Raw genomic sequence first — 22,329 nt, forward strand, 5'->3', positions numbered from 1 at the left:
GCATCTCTTCAATGCTGTTAAAAGCTAGCCTTACACCATGAACTATTTAGGAATAAAGGAGAAGGGTTGCTGCAACCAGCAATGGTGCATGTCATTCTGGTATCTTATTGTAGACAACCTACACTTCTCTTTCCCTCAAAAGAGACGAGGACAAAAGAAACATGATGCTGAGAGTTCAATGCCTTCTTGCATGCCATGGTTTGTATTCATTCCTACAAGAGAGATAGAGAGAGCAGTTCATTTCCTACATTGCATGGCATGTGCTCACTCCTACAGTCCTATTTGGTATGGCAACACTCAAGAATGTGACATGGTACCTAATTTTGAGGATATCCGAGTGGCACCAACCCAGAAAATGGCACTAGGATTCTGGCAACAGGACAAGATAAACTCAAACAAGATGCAGATGTCAACATACCTAGTAATGTTTTCTTTCACATCATCATCATTAGGGTATGTTGTCTGCTAGATAAAGCAGATCAGGGGAGTTATAATTATAAATCTTTGGAAAAACAACAAATGCTCAGTATACTCAGAAATTGAGTAGAAGAACACTGCTACCTATGATCATGGTTGTTTCATAGGGATGACATCAATGTTGGAAGAGGGTACAGACAAACAAAAAATAAAGAGTGTCTTAAGTTGCATTTGATGAATGGCTCTGATCCATTGAGGACAACAAAGCTGGTAATTACTCACAGGATGATTTAGGTAGTGTGTGAAGCTAAAGGAGTGAGACCAATATATTATCTTTTGGCAATTTACAGTGCTACTTTTTGTCTCAACCAATGCCATTAATATGCAATTGCTTGATGAGGAAGATGACACAGATGGCCATTTAATCATATCTGCACTCTCTTCTTTGTCCTTTTCTTTATGCTAACCCTTCTGCCAATTTCCTATCTTCACAGAGGAATTATATTGTCTGCACTCCAAACAGAGAAGTTCTGGTTGGGGTGTGCAAAAGTTGGTGCTGAATGGTTCTGAACATTGAGGAGGATTTGCAAGGAGGCATTTAGTAGTGAGATGCATACTTCATCGTTTTATCCTTTCAACAAGAAAAGATTAAGATATATTATACAATAGTTAGAAGAATGATTAGAAACGAAGGTAATTACTGGATAGCAAAAGCATCAATTCCATTCAGGTTTTTAGCATTTCTATTTACAAAGTCAATTTAAATGGATCGAACGGTCTGATTTGATTTCGATAACTATAAATAATTAAACTAATTTAGGTACTAATTCTTCATGTTTTTAATATATATATTTTTTTATTATATATTCTTCGCTTTTCATAACTATAAATAGTTAAACTAATTTAGGTACTAATTTACTTTTACAAATAAGAAAAGTAAAAAGAGGTTAGCTATAGTTTTATAATAAAATAATATCATGTATAATTTTATTATGAAAATTCACTCCGTTTTATTGCCCTTTTAATTGATGTCCATGTTTATGACATTAATTATGTGATATATTCTTTAACTAATTTTGCTAGATTAAGACTCATTTCACAGTTCTAGAGAGCTGAATTTTAAGATAGTTTTTATATAAATTTTAATCTTTTTTTTAAAACTTGTTCATGCCTCATAAATGAGACAGAAAATAAAAAGTATTTTTTTTTCTATATTTTGTTAAAAATTTATGGAATTGAAAACGAGATAATTTTTGAAATCTCATTAATTTTGATCATTACATGGTAACAAATCTTGATGACAAAATATTTACTCATTAATTATTAGAGATTTTGCTTATCGATATCCAAATAAAGGAATCGGCTTCTGCTCCGCTGGAGGACGGCCGCACTCTCGCCGACTACAGCATCCAGAAGGAGTGAGTCCACGCTCTTTCTGGCCCTCCCGACTCCGCGGCGGCATGCAGATCTTTGTGAAGATGCTGACGGGGAGAACCGTGACGATTGAGGTGGAGAGCTCCGACACGGTTGCCGATGCGAAGGCCAAGATCATCCACCACAAGGATCATGTTAGCCACCCCGACCATTTCAGACTCGTCTACGGGGTGAAACAGCTCGAGGATGGCAAGACGCTCGCGGACTATAGCGTTTTTCAAGGAGTCTACCCTCCACCTCCTCCTCCGACTTGGTGGCGGCACGCCGAACCAGTGCAACCGATGACTGCTCCTTGTGCTCGTTCGACATTAGTAGTTGCAGGGTTTCCAGCTTGATTATTGATAACTACTGAGTTGAATTAGCTTAGTTTCGTTGTAATCTTAGGAGATCGGAATTCTTGGCTCAAAGTTCTTTCGATCGAGATTATTATTGTGTTATTCCGCTGGAATTTAGTTTGGTCTTAAATTGTAACGATTAAAAAGCATGAATAAACCAATGTAAATTTAGTATGATAGAAGAATCGGATCCTACAATTCACAATTGAGTGTTTTGTGAGTCCATTAGGCACTGTTTTACCATATGCTACTAATTATAGATTAATTATGGTAGTTAGATCTCTTTCGTATTTCGATATTTAAACTTAAAAGTGAAATATCTAGTTCTATTTAACCTGATGTTGTCATTTTTATCGATCGAAACACAAAAATGATGAATAAAAAGATAATTTTGATAGCTCAATTATGTTTTCAATAGTGGTGAACGACACCGTTGTTGGGATCATAGATGACTATTGTGGGTGAGGAGGGAGAGCGATGACAATAAGTGAGACAAAGAGAAGGGAAAAAGAGGACGACGTAGATACCGACACTTTGCGACAATTACGTCGACATCGATGTAGATGTCGAGTGGTGCCACCCTTCCCCATATTATTGGCGATACCGATGCCGATGCAGAGGGATGCCGCTCTGCATCTATATTTGCATCAACGTCGATGCAGATATCAAGCGACGCTTTACATATGTGTCAGTGTCGATGTAGATGTCGAGCGACTCTTTCGTCATTCTGTATCTGTGTTAGTATCGATGTAGTTGTTAAGCAACGCAGACGCAAAGCGTTGACATTTACGTCGTTCTCTCCTTTTATCTCACATCTTGTTGTCTTTCTCCCTCTTTATCCACAATAGTCACCTGCAACCCCCCAACGATGTCGTCATTCGTCACCATCGAAAATATAATTGAGATATCGAAATTACCCTTTTTTTTCATCGTTTTCATACTTTAATTAGTAAAATCGATGATATTAAGATAAATGAAGTTATAATATGTAATTAACCCTATTAGTATTCTAAAATCGATGGGAATACACTAAGGACATGTTGATTAGTGTTAGTATTATAAAATTATAATCATTAATCATTTAAGGGTGAGATTAAGTTAAAATATTTGGCTAGTTGTTTAATAATAATTAATTGTGATGCTTAATTAAGTGTTTATTATGCCTATGATTATTAAAATACTTGCATTTTAATTAGATTACCTGACGGTGTAGATCATTTAAACAAAACTATATGAACCTAAAACTGATAGCAGGTTGAACAATAGCAATTAAAATGATCTTATGTAGGAATCCCGAAAAATTCCAAGTTACATCTTATATTTGCTAAACTAGAGATCGATAATAATGAGATTCTAAAGAGAGCCTAATAGAACAAAAGCTTTTAAGATTAAAAACTAGAAATGACCCCACATCCCCTTCATGTAAAATGACAATAGAAACTACCCCTTCATGTAAAATGACAATAGAGACACCAAGAAAGACATACTTTTCACCCATCAATTTTCTTCTTCCAAATAGAGATGCACATCTTCGATTCACAGCACGGTGATAATCAAGTGAAGAGTCTGCATAAGAGTTAGTCTAAGGACAAGTGCATGTACAAAAGTTCAGCCTGCTTTCCCAACACTAATATTATCTGTTGTCATTTATCATGATGATGACGATGATAAAAATAATGAAAAACGGATCAACACAATTGTCACTTTCCACCGCAACATTCGTCATGGATTCTTATCGTAGTTTACCGAAGATTATAGTGAATGACAGGCATAAAACAAGACAAATGGCTCCAGAAACTCCTGCAAACTCTTAACACTTGACGCTTGGTAAAGAGCAATTGCATGGAAAGCAGACCAATTTGAAAAAGAAAAAGGAAACATAATGATTGACAAATAAATAAATAAAGCTGTTGAACCGAAGAAATCTCGGGATAAACAACACTTGAAATAGGTTTCAGGTATATTAATAAGAAAGAAGCAACAAATAGTAACACCTAGCGAGGAGATGCTTTGTTGTGGATAATTCAATTGTGACAGCATAAATGATAAAACAAACAAATAATGTTCACTAAAGCATACTGCTAACTCTTCCAATCATACAATGGCTTATTAGATTTCATAAGATCAATCCTGCAGTAAAAAAATCTACCTCATGGGACATGCATCACCTGAATTGACTGCAACATGTCAGACAGGGCAATGACCAGGTCACCAGACTGGATCATTCCTCTTGCCTTGAGCAGAGAAAAAGTCCGGTTGAGGTTGCTCTCCATGTCATCAGAGAAACTCAGACGGAAGGGTATAAGACCCCATTGAAGGTTCAAGCGTCTCCTCACAGATGTCGAGGATGTAAATGCAAAGATCGGACAATCAGGGCGGCACCGTGAAAGGAGAGAAGCCATGTGACCTGTCTTTGTGTAGACAAAGACTGCATCTACTCCCAAGATGTTAGCTGCAAAGCATGAATAGTATCATGAGAAACAAGAAGGAAGCTCAAAGCACAGTTAGCAGGATCAGGAACAACAAACAAGTCTTAAATTTATTGGCACAGCATCAATAAGGATTTGAAGACTTAAATTTCCCAAACCAGAAGCTTAAACTTCAGCAAAATGTTCTTGAAACATTTAATTAACATAATATCAAAATACTAAAACTCCTAAAAATTCTGATATATAAATAGATAATTCAATATTTTTTTTTTAAGTTCAAGAACTGATGAATGGTTAACAACACCATTTCATGGTTAGAAGAGTTTGAGCTAAGGGATAACTCCGCAAGGACAAAATAATTTGTATTAGAAGTAATGTTTCAAGAATTTTGCCAAGGAATAACTGCAAGGACAAAGATTTCATTAGTAGTAATTATGTTTAAATTTGAACGAATGACTCCACAAGGACAAGCTTTTCATCAGTAACAATAGTTCAATCTCTTCTGCTTCAGCAAAAGATCAAGTAGAGATTCATACAAGCATGCATAGACAATTAAAAACCAAAAAGTTTTAAGAACCCACCCACTTTTTACTATGCTTTTATTCCATGAACATATCCCTGAGTTACACAGAGACAATGCCTATCATTTCAATAAGTGTCTTAGGTGATTCGTTCTAGGCGATTCTCAGAACGAAGCACCTTCAGAATGACCAACAAAATTCTAATAAAATTCAAATAGCTAAAATTCAACATGATGAGGCTTACCCATTTTGGCAGCAGAATTACAAATTTCCTCTGAGATTTTTTCAGAAAAAGACGATGTGATATCTGGAAGTTCCATTCCTTCATGGCGTTTCTCCTCTCTCCACCACCTTTCAATCCGTAGACTTACACTTCTAAGCACAATCAGAGCCTTTTCTGGGTATTGGCCCATAGCTGACTCACCGGAGAGCATTAAAGCATCTGCCCGTTGCCTAACTGCTTCAGAAACATCAGCAACTTCAGCTCTAGTCGGTGTAGGGTACTCAATCATAGAGTCAAGAAGCTGAGAAGCCACAATTACTGGCTTGTTTAGCTGTCTGCAAAGTTTAACAATCTTTTGTTGAGCTGACGGCACTTGCTCAAGTGGAATTTGTGCACCCAAGTCTCCCCTGGCAACCATTGCTCCATCTGATGCACGAATAATCTCTTCCAGATTTTTCAATGAATCTATACTCTCAATCTTTGCAACGACTGCAATTTCTCTGTAGAACATAATGTAGATCATTCATACAAGGTTCAATTTTGTTTTTCATTCGAAAATAAAAACAACAAACAGGGTCATGCAACTTTCTGCAGGTTTGCTTTATCATATGAGAACAGACAAACATAGAGTGCACGAAATCTGCAGGAAAAAGATCCTTCCAGAAACCATAGAAACTTTGGTGACAATGAATATCCAGAAAGAAAATTTAAATAAATAGGTGTATTCCATAGTTACTTCTTTTGGTCATGGTTTAATATCAAAAGCTACAAAAGCTAGAAAATGATGAAGACAAATAAAGAGCAATTTATGTTTTAATCACCAAGAATCAGGAAATGCAGGGGAAGATTTTATATTTTTCTAAACCATGGATTGAGGTACCAACCCCTACTGCTCCAGCCAAATTCAAACCATAGCAAACAGTCTTAATCCAAACCAAAGCAGACCATGGGTAAATTGAACAATATAGGTCGGTACTGGTCCATTATATCTCAACAAAAGTCCAAACTGTACTCCAGCCAACCAATTCCAAACCTAGCCCATAGCTCACAAGGGACTTCAGACTTCATCTAAACAAACGATCTAATAGAGATAGATACCTAGGACTTGATCTAGTGTGTTAATCCTAACCACTAACATGATGAGATTCTACCAACATATCTAATGTGTTAGTCATAACCAGTAATACGATGAGATTCTACCAACATCACGGCATAGGACCCCTCTTAGGAACACATTAATTTGTGACTTCTTGTTGATGCTCAAAGATCTTAAAAGGTAGGCTTTTGAGATGATGTATTGTACTTGAATCATTCGGCGGCCATGTCTTGCTTTAATTGGTTATGATATATTGCAATTGTCTGTTTGACTCATTAAGTTATCACTTATTATTTTTTCATTGAGATATCTAATGCTCATAATATATCTTATACTCCCAGATTATATGGATGGTCACAAGATATCTCAGGTGATAAACCATTATTCAGAACAATCCAAAACTAAAAATTTATATGCATGTTTATATGTTTTTCATTGTTCAACACACTTTGCCAACCAACATTATCGACCTAGAACATTGCACTCAGTATGGTACATCACACTCAATCCATGATCTGAACGATGCACTTAAATGATCAGATAAGATGTGATGGAGCTTTCCAAAATGTTTGAAGTCCCACAGTTAGATATAACTTGGATTGTCTTCTTACTGCATAAGGAGGGACTAGTCATAACTGCATAAGTTGGATTGTCTTCTTACTGGATAGTCATAACTTATCGCATAGTACATACATTTGCTAATCGGGCATTGTTGGAGGGCAGACTGGGTGCAAGTGGAGAGACTAGTAAACACTCAGATGCCACTCCATATCAAAAAAAATGAAGGGAGCAGGAATGAAAAAGCAACGATGGTAGCACAGGAAACGGTAACAAGGAATGGTAGCAGCAATTAAAGGAAAATAAAGAATCAGAAAGCTAAAGCAACTATAGAAGGGGAAGAGCATAAGAGTAACGCAGAGAAAGAGCGTGTGCATGCTGCCATGGGCAGCAAGAGAAAGAAGATGGAAGTGAGAGAGAGAGAGAGAGAAGAATAGAAAGAAGAGTATATCAAGATAGGCAAGGAACCAAAGAGACAAGAAAAAAAAAGAGAAAAATGAAGGGAACTGTATGGAGAAACCATGAATCTGAAACTGAATTAACACATTCGAGCAGGTAGTAAACGTTACTGGTGATAATGTTCCAATTATTTTCCAAGAATTCTAGTGCAAAAACATCTTGGGAAACCAATGATACCATGTAAAGTTCTTTTTCTTTTCTGTTTCTCTATACTTTGTGCTGGATAACAATCCACGAACTCAATGCAGGGAACACAATAGCTAACCAAATGGAAGTAGTTTATCCGAAGTACTTCCTGAATGATGTAGTACATGGAAATTTTTGCAAAGCATGACAAAGTCAATTAACAACATTAATAGCTTGTAAGCTGAAATTATGGAATGCAGAATTTAAAATATAACAAAATTTCATAACAAAGAGACACACATATGTACAGTTGGGAAGCTTTGACAACTGGGATAGAAATATTTCAAGTTATTCCAAAGCAAATTTGGAATTATGAGCAAATTGGAGATAGCAGACAGACAACATCAGATTAGAATTAATGATTGTACAGTTGCAAAACAGAGAACACTACTAAGTAACTTATAAATGGAAGTGCAAGTCTAAAATTAGATATGAAGGGCTGGCTAAATTAGCAGTGCTAATCATGAAATTAGAAGCTCTATTATTCTCCAATTCAGTGACTATGTTTATGTCATTCTCTCGGTAATTCCATTAAACAAAATGAACAGGAAAGAAAAACAGGAGGTCTTTTCTATTTACCTGTCACTACATCGTGCAGCTATGTAGCTTTTGAGATGATTAATGACTTCAGCAGATTTAACAAATGACACAGCAATAAAATCTACACCCTCAGCAATACCAAAGTCTATGTCAAGCCAATCCTGTAAAAACGAAAATCATAAGGTCATAAGATGATGAATACAAACATTCAATTAATCTTTTGCTTAAGCAACCAGATTGTTCAGAGAGAAGCTCATATATCTGCTTGCATAAACCTATACCAGAAGATGAATCTCTTCCATCATTAAACATTCCAGTGCAAGCCTGACAGGCAAATCTCAGCTAAATATCCTTTGTGCCTAAGCTAACATTATTGAATTAGAGATTGAACTGTTTATAGCTACCTTACAAGATCATATCCTATATTCTGTCCATGTTGACCAAGCACATAGCAAAAACTGAGGCATAAAAGAATAGCATTTAATTCAATATCAACAAGCAAAAACAAATAATACAGAGAACAAAACACATGATAAATAGACTCCGGTCTCCTTGATAATTGAGAGTCAAGAAATTGAAAAGAAATAAAGATTGATGCATGTAATCAGACTATTAGAGATAAAGATCCATGACATGAGCAATTTTCATTTCATACCCTCTTCTTTTTGTCCAAATTACAATTCCAACATTTCTTAATTAGAAATTCAATTTGTAGTTTTGTTTTTCTAAATACATCTTTGCCCCTCATGAAACACACCCCTTTTCAAAAAATGTCATAAAACAGGTGGTAGAACTTGCAAGTCTCCCACTAATATAGGGTCTAGGGAGGGTTATTGTACATAGTTTTACCCTTGCAAGCAAAAGAAGCTAATTCTGAGACTCAAATCCTGGTCACCTAGATCACAAAGGAGTAACCTACCATGAGAGCCCTTTCACTTTTGAAAATACCCTGTTTTCATAAGTATAATTATATCATGTGCCAATACGGATTTGAAATCAAATTTAGAAAGCAATGTGTATTTATTTACATGGTTTTCATAACAATGTACAACAAAATCGAAGTTCATTATGGTGCCAACATGAATTTCAATCATTGTGAGAAGCTTTAGAACCAGGCTTGATCATCCAATACTGAATATAGAACCAAGATTATGTGACTGCTAGCAAGCAAATGTGTATTTATGTATCCTGAGGCGTGTTAAAGAAGACCAATTAGCCTAGGTTGAGTTTTTTATTAGAAAAAATTGAGTCCTTTTTATCATCAGAGCCCTACTATGATATATTTTAGCCTAATTAAAGCCTTGTATATTGTGACATAACAGTGCAACTAAGGTTCAACTAAAACTACAGTTTAGTCATTATTATTCGGGTTAAGGTCTAATTTATGTGTCAATGAGTGCACGATCTTAGTCAGAAAGAATTTTAAAGTCTAGTGGCCACAAAACCTACACCAATTTTAGGCATGCAAAGTATCACAGCATTCTCCTAGAGTCAATAATTAAGTGAATTGCAGGTGGCAAACAGGCAATCATGCTGCTGATAAGATATTGCATACTAAGTCTAGGCTAGGCCATCAACCACCCATCTTAAAGATAGTCTAAAAAGTTTTCTGATCTCAAATGAATAAAAATAACAGAAAACGATATCTGCATCAAATATAAACAACAAACCAAATCAATCAGTACTCAAACATGATAGTGAAAAGAAACTTATAATGTAACAAAGATCTCCAAATTCAGTAACTGACAGAAGACACTTAACTACATGACTACAAGTACTTTTATTGGTTTGTTAAAGTTTTTGAAGGAACTATATGATAATAATAAAGATCACCAACCTTTGAAGAAATTGTAGGAAGCATAGCATTACGCTCACGCACTAGGCTACCATCACGCCAAAAAGTGAGATTAGCACGTGGCAACAGCAGCCCAGGATCAGTGCAGCGACACTTTACATCTGGGCCAATCTTCTCAATTACCTCAAACCTGACCATTCCTCCATCCACAAGAAGTTCATCACCTACTTTGACATCTGTAATATGTCCAACGAATATGAAATCATATTGAAAGTTAGACTAGTTTCTTCACTAGGGAAGAGAATTATTAATTCATTCTTCAACATAAAAATGGGATTTCCAGCCTTTAACCTTCAGCAAAGCCATCATAATTCACATGGATGGTACGTTCTGGAAGAGGTGAGTTAAAAGATCTTACACTAAATGTCCAAATTTCACCATCCTACAAAAAAGTAGTTTATTAGATAGTACATAGTAGACAGTCAAAAGTTTTAGGTGTTTAATAAATGAATCTGATAGAGCTGAGCATGCCTTAATTTAACAGTAGTAGCGACCTTTTTAAGCCTATAATGTAGAAATCAGTGGATTTAAGAACACATTTACAATTATCAGCAGTAAATGTAAGATGGTGCAATATGCCAATATCCATTAAGAAAGTTTCAAGAAAAAAGTAATCTCATAATAGCATATAGCTTCCAAAATTAGAAGTTAAAAATTTGTGGAAAACAAATTTCCAGCCAATATTTTCTGAAAAGTCAAAAAAAAAAAAAACTGAATGATCAAAGCGCAAGGGTTTGCTTCAAAAATTGATATTTAATTTTAGACAAGCATAAATCCATCTTTTACTTCACTTGAGATCATCACTAAATTTTCATTGACATTTATCATAATAGAAGAAGACAACATGGTCAATCAAATAATTTTATAACTATAAAAACAAGCTGTGATGGCATAACTATTTGGTTTGGCAAATTCACAAGCAGCTGCTGTCTTCCACAACTCCTCTCATCTTCTTCTCCAGCATCAGTGGGCAACCACTGTCACCAATGAGAGAGAACAGTTTCTCTTCCTATCTTTTTTCTCTCTTTCCCTTCTCCGCCTCCTCACCTTCCTCTTCTCTCTCATTTCACCCTCTTAATTTTTTATTATCCAGACAGACGAAGATCAAGAATCGATCAGCCAGGTAATTCAAACTGGAATTGACTGGATCTGGAAATAAAGACGCATTTAAAACAACCCAAATTCAGTTGTGATTTAATCAAGCTCGACTGGACTCAAGTCCAGAAAAAAGTTTGACCAAATTTCCAACTGGGATATGGCAGGTTTCTGGCTGACTTCAATCATTCTCAAACAAATCCTAATAGGCTACATCAGTTTTCTTCTGATAAAAAAGCAGTCTCATATGATTTTAAGCTTTGTCCAACTGATCCAAGATTGTTAAAAAAAAAAGAAGAAGAAGGTAATGTCCCAGTCTGATCTACCCAATAAACCCTGCCCTAACTTACTAAACCAATTGCTATTCTATAAATCATTTTACAAGGAGATGATACCAAAATTGATTAAAGGCTGTTGAACACACGAATTGGACAAATTAATTGCTTATAACTATTATCAGAAAAAAGAAAAAAGTGCAGGAAAGATGAGAAAAGCATAAAAAAAGGGGAAAAAAAGCTGCATCTTTGAATGATTATTGTGCTCTTTTATCAAAGATCAACAATGAGTTTGTCAATATAACAAATTTAATTTTTTTTAAGCATGCCATGTAACACTGCTCACACCTGTGGGCACCTATAATTTCCTTTTAGAATATAATATACATCCTTTGCTACCTCATATCTTTCAGTCGAATCTCCAAATAATTGCAAGGGACTTTACCAAAATATAGAGCAAGAAAAATATCATAAATCGTACTATCAGGGTATCAATTTATTTGCACCCCTTATCAAAGAAAAAGAAACTAGGTCTGTCGCATTACAATGAACGAAGCAGCTTTATTGTTGAGGGATCAGATAACCTCACCTCGGCCTTGGCTGAGGCAGCGCCACCAAGGTCACCCATGTGGATCTCACTACCCTCGGTATCCATCATCACCGCGACCGCAAACCCCTTCTCCTCGTTAAGCCGCCTGACCTGGCGGATAACCTGTCGATGCCACTCGTGCGTACCATGGCACATGTTCATCCTCGCGACGTTCATCCCAGCAACGGCGAGCGCCTCCAGCTGCTCGGCCCCGCACGTGGCCGGCCCAATCGTGCAGACCAGCTTCGTCCGCCTGGTGCTCCGGAAACCATTCTCCTTCAACTCCGCCTCAGTCACAGCGTCGACATCGATGGCCGCCGCCGCCGCCGCAGCGACGTTGCCGGAGCCGTTATCGGAGACAAGGAGGCCGAGATCCGGCGACGGAGGAGGGGCGGCGGAGGCGCCGCAAGCGTGGAAGCGGAGACGGTGGCGAAGGCGGGGTGAGGAATGGGGGAGGAGGCTGCGGGGCGGGATGCGAGCGATAGAAAGCGAAGGGGAGGATGCAGGGAGCTTGGAGACCGGACGGAGAGGCGTCGGGGGAGAGAGGAGGTAGACGGTTTGAACCATTTCTACGCCGATTGGAGAAGCCCTGAGGGTGGGGGAGAGGGGGCGGAGCGCTAAAGAAGAATCGTCCTTGAAAAGGCACAGGCGCTGTGGGGGGGACGGAGATTACAAAGCTCGCGAGGCTCTCACTTGGGATATATCGCCCGCTTATGTGAAGAAAATTTTATTTTATTTATTTATTCACAAAAAAAGGGTTTTTTGCCGGATGCATGAACGCTACATCCCGTTGACATAAACAAGCATAGCTATCAACGCTTAACAGCTTAATGGAAAACAATGGTCTTAGCATATGATAGATCTCATACATCCGATGATTATAATTATTATGTCTTAGCTAAGAAAAATATTCGATATAAATCATGTCAAATTATCAAACGTTAACATGAAACAGGTTGACTTTATTCTCATGCATAACATTCAAATGTATCTCTCTTTCCTCAACAGAAATTGAATGCTCAGAAAGAAATCTATTTTGTATGACATGGAACATGCAATGACTAATAAAACAACAGATCAATGCCCAGCTCTGCCCGCTTCACTCCTTTCCATCTGCTGCACGAAGAGATCCCAGCTGAACCGGTGCTTGAGTTCCCACCACTTTGGATGATCCATAAACAGATATATCTTGGCCCTGAGACTTCTCCTTCTCGATCTGTTCCTTGATCCAAAAGTATGTGATCCTCAGCCCGTCCTGTGCGAGTGGAAGAAGGAAAAGAGCATGAATCCTTTTGTCATAATTGTGTGGAAGAACAGATCAAATCACTCTTGTGGATACCTTAAGTTTCATTGTCGGAGCCCATCCGAGCTTCTCCTTGATCAAAGTGTTGTCGGAGTTCCGCCCGCGCACACCTTCCGGGCCAGGAATGTGGTGGATGGGAAGCTTCTTCTCCTCGAAGCTCAGCACTATCTCAGCCATCTCATTCATGCTCACCATTTCATCACTTCCGATGTTCACTGGCTCTCGGAAGTCCGACTTGGTCAGTCTAAAGCACCGAGTAACAGACATCACTCAGGAAGAACAGCCAAGCATGTTTGTTACGAGTGACTGACAGTATAGCTGTGTAGATCTACCTCAGAACACCTTCCACGCATTCATCGATGAAGGTGAAGGATCGGGTTTGCAGTCCATCACCCCACATCTCAAATCTATCTGCAGAGGTGAGAGTCTTCCTGCAGAATGCTGCAGGTGCCTTCTCCCTTCCACCTACAACTCAGAGAAGTACAAGGTGTCACCACAAACACTCGTCTTCGATGAGTAGAGACCACAGCCAGTGTATTACTACTACCTTTCCATGTCCCAAAGGGGCCATAGATGTTATGGAACCTTCCGATGCGGCACTCGATGCCGAAATCTTTGTTGTAGTGCTTGCACAACTCTTCGGTTGCCAGCTTCTCCAAGCCATAAGCATCTTGAGGCTGCAGGCAATGAAAGAGTTCAGATTCCAAGGTCGTAAGATCCAAGGTGTTTGATGTTTTGACAACTAACCTCAGCAGGCCATGCATCGGACTCCTTCAAGCTAACATTTGTCTCCAGTTGTTTGAATTCGGGGTAGATGCAGGCACTGGAAGCATAAAAGAACCTGCAAGGCATCATTCGCAGATCCATGTTAGAGAAGGCGGATGACACAAGACAAACTCGCGTGGGATGAAAGATGAGATGCAGAAGATTAACCACAAAACCTTTTGACGCCATTGATTCTTGCAGCTTCAAGCATGTTGAAGCTGATCATGGTGTTGTTGTACATGATCACGGAGTGGTTGGACTGGATGAAACCCATGCCTCCCATATCGGCAGCAAGATTGAAGACGTGATCTGCACCACTGGTGACCTTGAGGCAGTTGTCCATGACCCTGAGGTCGACGAGATGGAACTCGTGGCAGAACATGTCCTCGCTCATGTGCTCGTTCTTCTTCCAGTCGGAGGCGACGATGTAGTGGCCCTCGCTCTTGAGACGCCGGGCGATGTGGGAGGCGATGAAGCCTCCGGCGCCGGTGATGCAGATCCGGAGCGTCCCGGAAGGCCAGTAGGGCTCCCTCTCCAAGTCCTCGTACGTATGTGCTCCATAACCGGTTCCGTCATGCCCGGTGCTACCCATTCTGCAACAATTGGAAGCGTTAGCAGTAATCCGAGATGTTTCTTCCCAGGAATCTTCATGTAACATTTACTGGAACATTTATAACCCGAACTCAATCAAAGCAGAGTGTATTGCTTCAAAAAGATTTCCCCGTAAGGAGAGAAAGAAAACCAAGAACCAAAACGCAGCTGCATGAGAAGCTTCCTAAATCAACGCATGATTCATTTCTACAGCAAAAGAACGATTGCAGGAGTAAAGGAAAATTATGTAAAGCAGATTAACAAGGGAAAAAATTCAGATGATCCTGTAATTTGCACGTAACACAGAGAGATCAGATGAACACGAAGATAAAAGATGGACCTCGAAGAGGAAGAGGAAGAGGAAGTTCTTGACGGAGCAGCAGCAGTGGAAAGGTTGGGAGGAGATCTACGAAGCCTTTGGGATCATCCTTTATAACGTCAAAAAAAAAAAAAGGAAGATCGAAAATTAAGTAAAATATGTGGATGACGTCATACATTCTGGCTGGCACAGCCGACGAGGTTGAATATTTTCCTTCTGTCATATCCTTATTATATTATTACGAATTCGTTTAATAATTGGACGGATTTAATGCTTATAACAATGATACTCTCTTTTCCTACGCTAAATAGGAGTATTCTACTCCTAAAGCTACTTATATACGGCTCAGCCTCTGCCATCCGAGCGAGTAATAATAGCGCGTGTGCAATCGGCGTCGACCTGGTAGAAATTTCCTTCAGTCAACACCGCACGACGCATCTTCCCGTTGCGACATACCTAAAGTTCGACTGGGAAAGAAGAACGGGGACCACGTGGGACCCACCATAAAAAAAAAAGTTGGCGGACTCGAGGAAATTTTTTAGTTGATTGGGCACGATTTAATGCTGCGTACGACCGACACGCTACGTTCTTACGCGCGAGGGCGGCGTATTGTTTCTCCCGCCGCCCACTTGAACGGACAAGCGAGTGCCATCTGGACGAGTAATATTTGCGCGTGAACGATCGAGGTGCGACGGCTGGGGGTTTCCCTTAAATGAACCCCGGGACCCGCTTGATCTACCCTTCTCGCAACCCACCCTTTGCAGCGCAGATAGAACAGGTAGATAATCGGGTATCCGACAACATGGTAAGAGAAGCATTTTATTATTTAACAATTTCTTGCAATTAGAGACACACTTACCACGTGAAAGAACTGTCGCTTTGGTGAGCTGTACAGAAGAGTTGGTAAGAATTATTAGGGTTTAATAATACGAAAAAACAAAATTCATGGAAACTTATTGTGATTCTGATAGCCACACTGTTGAGAGTCACAAACTCATCGACTCCTTGGATTCTCCGTCGCATCATGGTTTAGTAGACACAGAAATGTTCTTACTAATTTACACTTGTGTGATCTTGATTAGTGTTTTGACAAAGCTAAGATGTAGAAGAAATTAGATGGTCATATTGGATCTTGTGAGAAGCATCTTTAATAGGAAGAAAATTATGATGATTTAGTATTCTACTTCTCGAGATCCAATCGAAGCAAAAGTTATAGAGTGAGAGACATGCACTTTCAACTCTCACTTTCCGAAGATTTGACTTGCATTCCCGAGATCCAATGAGAATAAGTCAAACGATGTGGAAAGACTGTAGAACTTGCACTTGAATCCTAAGATTTCAAGTCAGTCATTTGTCTAAGAAAAGTATTATGTCGATCTTTCACCACAAGTATGACAACATTGATTATGTCGATCTAAATAGACACAACTTACATAACATCACAATCGAATGATATAAATATTTCATGTGGAGTCCATAGACACCAAACATTGTCCTTTTAAATTACACAGCATCATGTTGTATCACATGATTTATATTCTGGAAATTTACCTGGGTGTCAGAATCATATGAGGCAGGCAGGCCTCATGATTGATCTGAGTGATGCTACAAATAATTGTACAAAGAGATCATTAAACTTTGTTAGTTGTTAAAGATAGATATATTATAAAAAGGAAATAATTCATTTGTCATTAAAACTTTGGTATAATATATGCATCCCTCCAAACACTAATATTGCTCTTCAAATAATATTAATTCAAAATAATTAGTTTAATCACATCTAGCTATTGTTTAAATGTGATCATTCAATTAAATATTATATTATCAAAACTAATCTAAATATTGACTTAAAGGTTGTTATTATTTAATTTTTGCATATTTTGCAAGGCGATAAAAGTATTTTGTTCATCGTTCACAACTAATTTATTTTTTTTATATAGATATTTATTGAGCTATATGAGATCATAATTAGATTGATCCTTTGCAAACTAAATTATTTCTCGACTTAAATAATTTTAACTTTTATAACTCCATCTCTCAAGCCGTCAATCATATGCACTTATTCTCAAAGTTGTTCACGAGTCACTTTCTTTTTAATTAATCATGTGATAGTAAAAGACGATAAATAATTTATTATTATTTATTATTATTATTATTATTATTATTGAGACATGTGAGTAGATTTTGCTGTGGACTTTGGCACAATGTACTAGAAAAAATGATTCCACGAGTGTACCCAAACAGCAGTGTTGACCTTTTCCTTTTGTTTATGCATTGCTACTCCTAAAATTCAAATTTACTTTGAGCAATCACTCAAACTTATAGTTAAATGTATCGATCTCCTTATTTAATATTGAGCTCAGTCAAAGTTGCACATGGAGGAGGCATGCACTGTAAGATTAGTGTGCATCATCACCGTCAAGTTTTGGTCACTGTGAATTGACTTACGAGGTTGAGTTGTCTAATCTTATATAGCTTAATTTGATTATTGCTAGGCTTATAAGTAGATCAAATAGCATGTCTCCCAATTGCCCAATCATTATTGTTGTTGATAAACTATTGTGACAATAAATCAATTTAATAGAAACATATGTAAATATAAGTTATAGATAATTATAATAGATATGTTACATCATATGTAAAAATTAATAGTATTATACTCATTTGGTGAGATGTATGTCTCACCAAATGAGTATAATATATATATATATATATATATAGGCTGGGCTTGAACCCGGCTCATTCCGGCTCGTGCCAATGTGCGGCTGGCATCCGAGCTGGGCCGAAATGAACCCGCCGTGGTTCACTGAGCCCGCAATCGGTCGGGCTCGACCGCGCAGGGCCTTGTCATGAACCCGTCTACCCGAACCGTCGGACACAAATAGAATCTCAATGCTTCTCATAATTTCTCAGATCATCAACATTTATTGAAATAAAAAAAAGCAACAAGAAAAAGTAAAAGAAACCCTTCCACCCCACTGGCAGAAATATGAGGAATATGAACAAAGCTTAAGACACTAAAGTATAAAGGTGCTGTAAGCATAAAATCTATAATAAATATGAAAATAATCTTTTATATCATGATTGAAATCAAATAACATTAGATCTGATTTTACGATACATACCTTTTGATGTGATCTAAAAAAGGAATTTTAGTATGATCTACAAAAATACCGTTTTTACATCCAAGATTGCTGTCAATCTGTAAAGAGAACTAGATCTTTCTCTTCTCTTCCTATCTTTTCACAAGACCACTTAGGTCGAGAGAGATACGTAACATTGATCTTTTAGTCCCTAAGGAACCTATCTATTTATAGACGAGAGTAGAGGGTCTAATATAAATTATCATGAGAGTTCCCCGTATCAAGCGCATCCCCTAAGAAATCATACTTTAAATGAATTTTTTTTATTGATCAATATCTATTATTAAAATATAATTAATTTAATTATATATCTTATTTGATTATAAATGGTCACAAAATCTAACCGTTGCAAGAGCTATTAATAATTACTCGAGTTCATTAGCTTTTTGTTGAGTACACTCTTAGGTTGGATATCATGCAATTGATAGCTGATGACTGCATGCCGGTGGGGTTGAGAAGTACAATTGTTAGCTTTTGGTGAGCAGTAGTGGTAAGAGTCTTCGTTGGTTGAGATGTTTGTGCTTCATGCATTATCAGAGGTTTATTTTCAGCCTGTTACGTGCAGCCTAATAAATGCAGAACTGTTGTCTTCATCGTCGATCATAGATCAACTTCCCAAGAAGATTCTTCAGTCATTAATCAATTTAAAGTCCTATAAATCAATTTAATTGTCCCTATCATGACACTGCAAGAAAATGTGTGCAGGACTGGTGCCTGTGGATCGCGTTGCATGGGAGACAGCAAGTCAAACGATGCATGCAGGTGGGGTTTCCCTGTGTGATCACTGAGTCTCCGCAACGAAGCAAGAAGAACATCGCCCCTCTTTATCGAGACTTGATTGCAGAATTGGGATTGCTTTCATATATACGTTCAAAGAGATCTTTATTGGTCACACAATAATTGTCTGCCGCTTTATTCCAAATTCTCCATCAACCCATGGAACACTTGTTTGCTTACCAGCACTGTCTCTAATCTTAGATGATAGAGAAACCTCCTCCTCTCATCGAGAATTTGATGCTCCAACTATGACAATGGGCTTATTATTATCTCGTAATACATTAGCTTAAGTTAAAAAAAGAAGAAGGAAGAAAGCATTGGACTACTGCGAGAGACAGAGTTATTCTTCACTTCAAATAATTAAGAGGTTTACGAGTTCAATCTCCTATAAACAGATGGTTTTCTAGCTTTTTCTCTTTAATTCATCATACTTACGCAGGATGTGAGACGTAAGAAGCATGAGATCCAAGAGGAAGCTATACAAAATCCATGGAACTGATGAATTCTCACAACAGTAATAGCAGCAATGATGAAAAGTTAGGGTTGGAAATTCCAACTTTCCAAAAATTCACATTTTATTTTTGATAGTGAACATATTTCTCTAGTTTTCAATTTTCAGAGAGTTACTATAGGAAACATATTCCTCACTTGTTATATAGACATGTCCATGTTGCTATTAGAAGAATCTTGGCTGAAATCTTTTGTATGATGTGATAGATGTTTTGATCCTTGGGTGGAGGAAGGGCCAAAGTTCTCAATCTGGAGTCATACGCAACAGTAGAAATATCTACCGGTCCAATCATGTCTGTCTCGATCATGACGAGGGCCACATACCGAATGAAAGGAAGCTGCACCGGCCAGCGTTGGCCCCAATTTTTTGGTAGTGTGAGATTGCATGCAGATAAAACAAGATAGTATAGTTAAAAACAATTATTATTGTGCTGCAAGAAATTGTATTGCATGCAGACAAAACAATTATTGTGCTGCGAGAAATGAGATAGATTCAAGCTGAAGGGACAAACACAGGAAAATGGCTCAGTCACTGTCGAGGATTGCTCTTGCAATATGATGGATTTTAGTTTGATTGGACTTGGATTATTTCAAGAGACATTCTTGGATATGTCTCATTTGAAAGCTGTCCTTCCACTGTTGGCAGTGGCTAGGTGAGAGGGAGGAGGAGAGAGAACAGTCAGAGGAGGGGAAGAAGAAAAGATATGCTCGGGTTGCCTTGGATCAGAGATTTGGAGGAGGAGAAGAGAGAGGATTAAAAGGGAGAGGGCGAGGAGATGGAAGGAAGGTTGGGGTCTGAGAGGAAGAGGAAATAATGGATTATAGGATTGGGAGTGGGAGAGAGATTTACTCATGATTATGATGATTGTTAAGCTATGCTTCAGAACTTGTCATTTCAGTTTGATGAGCTTATTGATGCCTCCAAATAAGTATAGACACATCATCTCCGTTTTAGCAGCTTGCAGATATATGAATATGAAAGGAGAATCCAATACTCGATTGTCTTTTATATATCCAAATCATGAAACGCATATATGCTATCATATAAATAAGAATTAATAGAGAATCCTGTCCTTGAAGTAGTAGTACACAGCTTAGAACAGCTTGGACAATGCAACTACATATGGAGTCATGCATTACAATTACAAGCATGCGTTATATGGTAATCACAACTTATCATGTCATTGTCTTTCTTAGAGGAATGAAATCACCATGTCCTTTTCATTGTCTTCCACCCAAGTGATCTGATCATTTGTAGAAGATGGGCCAGTCTTGGATAGATATTTTACTTCCACCAGTTTCAGTTTCAGTTTCAGTTTCAGGTAGACTTCTTATTTCCTATTGCAGGCCAAATATAATGCTCTGTCTTTTTGTTTTCCTGGATATGTGATCGAGGATCATGATAAAGATAAATATAGAATGACAATCTTATATTGTCATTACGTTTTTGTCTTTATCATGATCGTTTATCAATCTGAAAGGGACAAATATACACTTTGAAAATATATCCTGCACTTATTTTTGGTAGCATTCAGTACTTCTGTTCACAAAATTCTGATATTTCTGATGAAGCCTTACAAAGCTAAGCTTGAAGATAGTTTTTGCCCCCAAAGAGCATCCATCCTCTTGTCCTAAGAGTTCTATAGGGGAATCATATTTAAATTTGATAAGATTATAATGGAAGTGAAATCCTTCATGTAATTCTTCGATTTAGTTGAGTCTACTATTATTAACCTGAGCTTAAGCATCAATTATTTAGATTGTCACACCTCACAAGAAGAATTTATTTGAGTTTCTGTTTAAAAGAGTTATAGTAGCTAAAAAGCAGCTATGTCAAATTCTTGGTAGTTGATCATCATCATCACCATCACCTCCACCAAGATTTGGACTACCACAAAAGGCCAAGAATCTAGTGGTGGTTGGCAAGATGACTTTCATACTTAGTTGAGTCTTCCAGATTTGCACAGTATTCAATCATAATGCTTCACTGTCCAGTACAGTAAACTATGATTACAAGCAACCTCAATCTCAGATGTGGAGAATATAGTAATGAATCATTGAAAATAATACTACTAATTATGATTTGTTTAGATCTATGAAAGTTGACCAGATTATAGATTTGGAAGGAAATCTAATCCTCTCCTGCTAGTGGCTCTATTAAGATCTAAATTCACTGTTTCATATCTTTCATGTGGTCCACCAATATGCATCACTAGTAACTCTTCCTTAGCAAGTGGACAACCACAGCAATTGTAGGAGGGGTCTACCTGTGTGACCTCAACCTCCACCGTTTGCATAAACTACATATATGAATGGGTCCGTAAGCATTATTGTACATACATTTAGATGTTATGAATCCACCACTTTGTCTTCTTGCAGAAATAAGATGGAACCTTCTCTTCAGCTTTGGCCAGAGTTCACAGGGGCTCTTTGAAGCTGATTCATGCACTTGCTTCTATGACATATGAATTCAGAAACAATTTCCATTTATCTTCAGCTTATAAGCATTTGTCAGTTGTGGGAAGAGTATCTTTTCACTGGGTGGAACTCCACCTGGTGTTCTTCCTACCTATCAATCTATGCAACATGCAAATATCTTAATTGGAAGTGCACATATACAACAATCTCTGATGAGAAAACAGCTGGAGTTCACTGGTTCATTTGCTGAAACTGGTCTACCATGTTTCATAACATAAGATGCATCATATGATTCTCCATAGCTTGTCAAAATTGGAAAAAGGCACCAGTGCATGGTTGGTGATTGGTGGAACCACCATCATTACAAGTCCTATTTGTTGGAGAGTGAGTGTAGTTTTGTGCTGCTATAAACATCTTTGCATCATAAAACATTTCTATGCAGCACCATATGATACAAAGAATCTCTTGGCATTTTGTTGAGCATTGGCCAT

General features: G+C 37.8%; 2 protein-coding genes across 2 annotated transcripts; both read right to left on the reverse strand.

The window, feature by feature from the left end:
* Positions 1-4,118: 4,118 nt before the first annotated feature.
* LOC135608214 (pyruvate kinase isozyme A, chloroplastic-like) lies at positions 4,119-12,701 on the reverse strand. The gene is made up of 6 exons (XM_065100849.1): positions 12,013-12,701; positions 10,345-10,435; positions 10,036-10,229; positions 8,238-8,359; positions 5,381-5,859; positions 4,119-4,638 (listed from the first exon to the last, which is right to left on the reverse strand). Exons 1-6 carry the CDS (start codon positions 12,577-12,579, stop codon positions 4,337-4,339), a joined length of 1,755 nt encoding a protein of 584 aa, XP_064956921.1. The 5' UTR covers positions 12,580-12,701; the 3' UTR covers positions 4,119-4,336.
* Positions 12,702-12,922: 221 nt separating this feature from the next.
* Positions 12,923-15,171, reverse strand: LOC135608218 (GDP-mannose 3,5-epimerase 1-like). The gene is made up of 7 exons (XM_065100857.1): positions 15,012-15,171; positions 14,257-14,673; positions 14,063-14,156; positions 13,863-13,992; positions 13,648-13,780; positions 13,352-13,559; positions 12,923-13,267 (listed from the first exon to the last, which is right to left on the reverse strand). Exons 2-7 carry the CDS (start codon positions 14,670-14,672, stop codon positions 13,112-13,114), a joined length of 1,137 nt encoding a protein of 378 aa, XP_064956929.1. The 5' UTR covers position 14,673; positions 15,012-15,171; the 3' UTR covers positions 12,923-13,111.
* Between the last annotated feature and the right edge of the window lie 7,158 nt (positions 15,172-22,329).

The sequence above is a fragment of the Musa acuminata genome, chromosome BXJ1-2, assembly GCF_036884655.1.
Source record: "Musa acuminata AAA Group cultivar baxijiao chromosome BXJ1-2, Cavendish_Baxijiao_AAA, whole genome shotgun sequence".
Classification (NCBI taxonomy): Eukaryota; Viridiplantae; Streptophyta; class Magnoliopsida; order Zingiberales; family Musaceae; genus Musa; species Musa acuminata.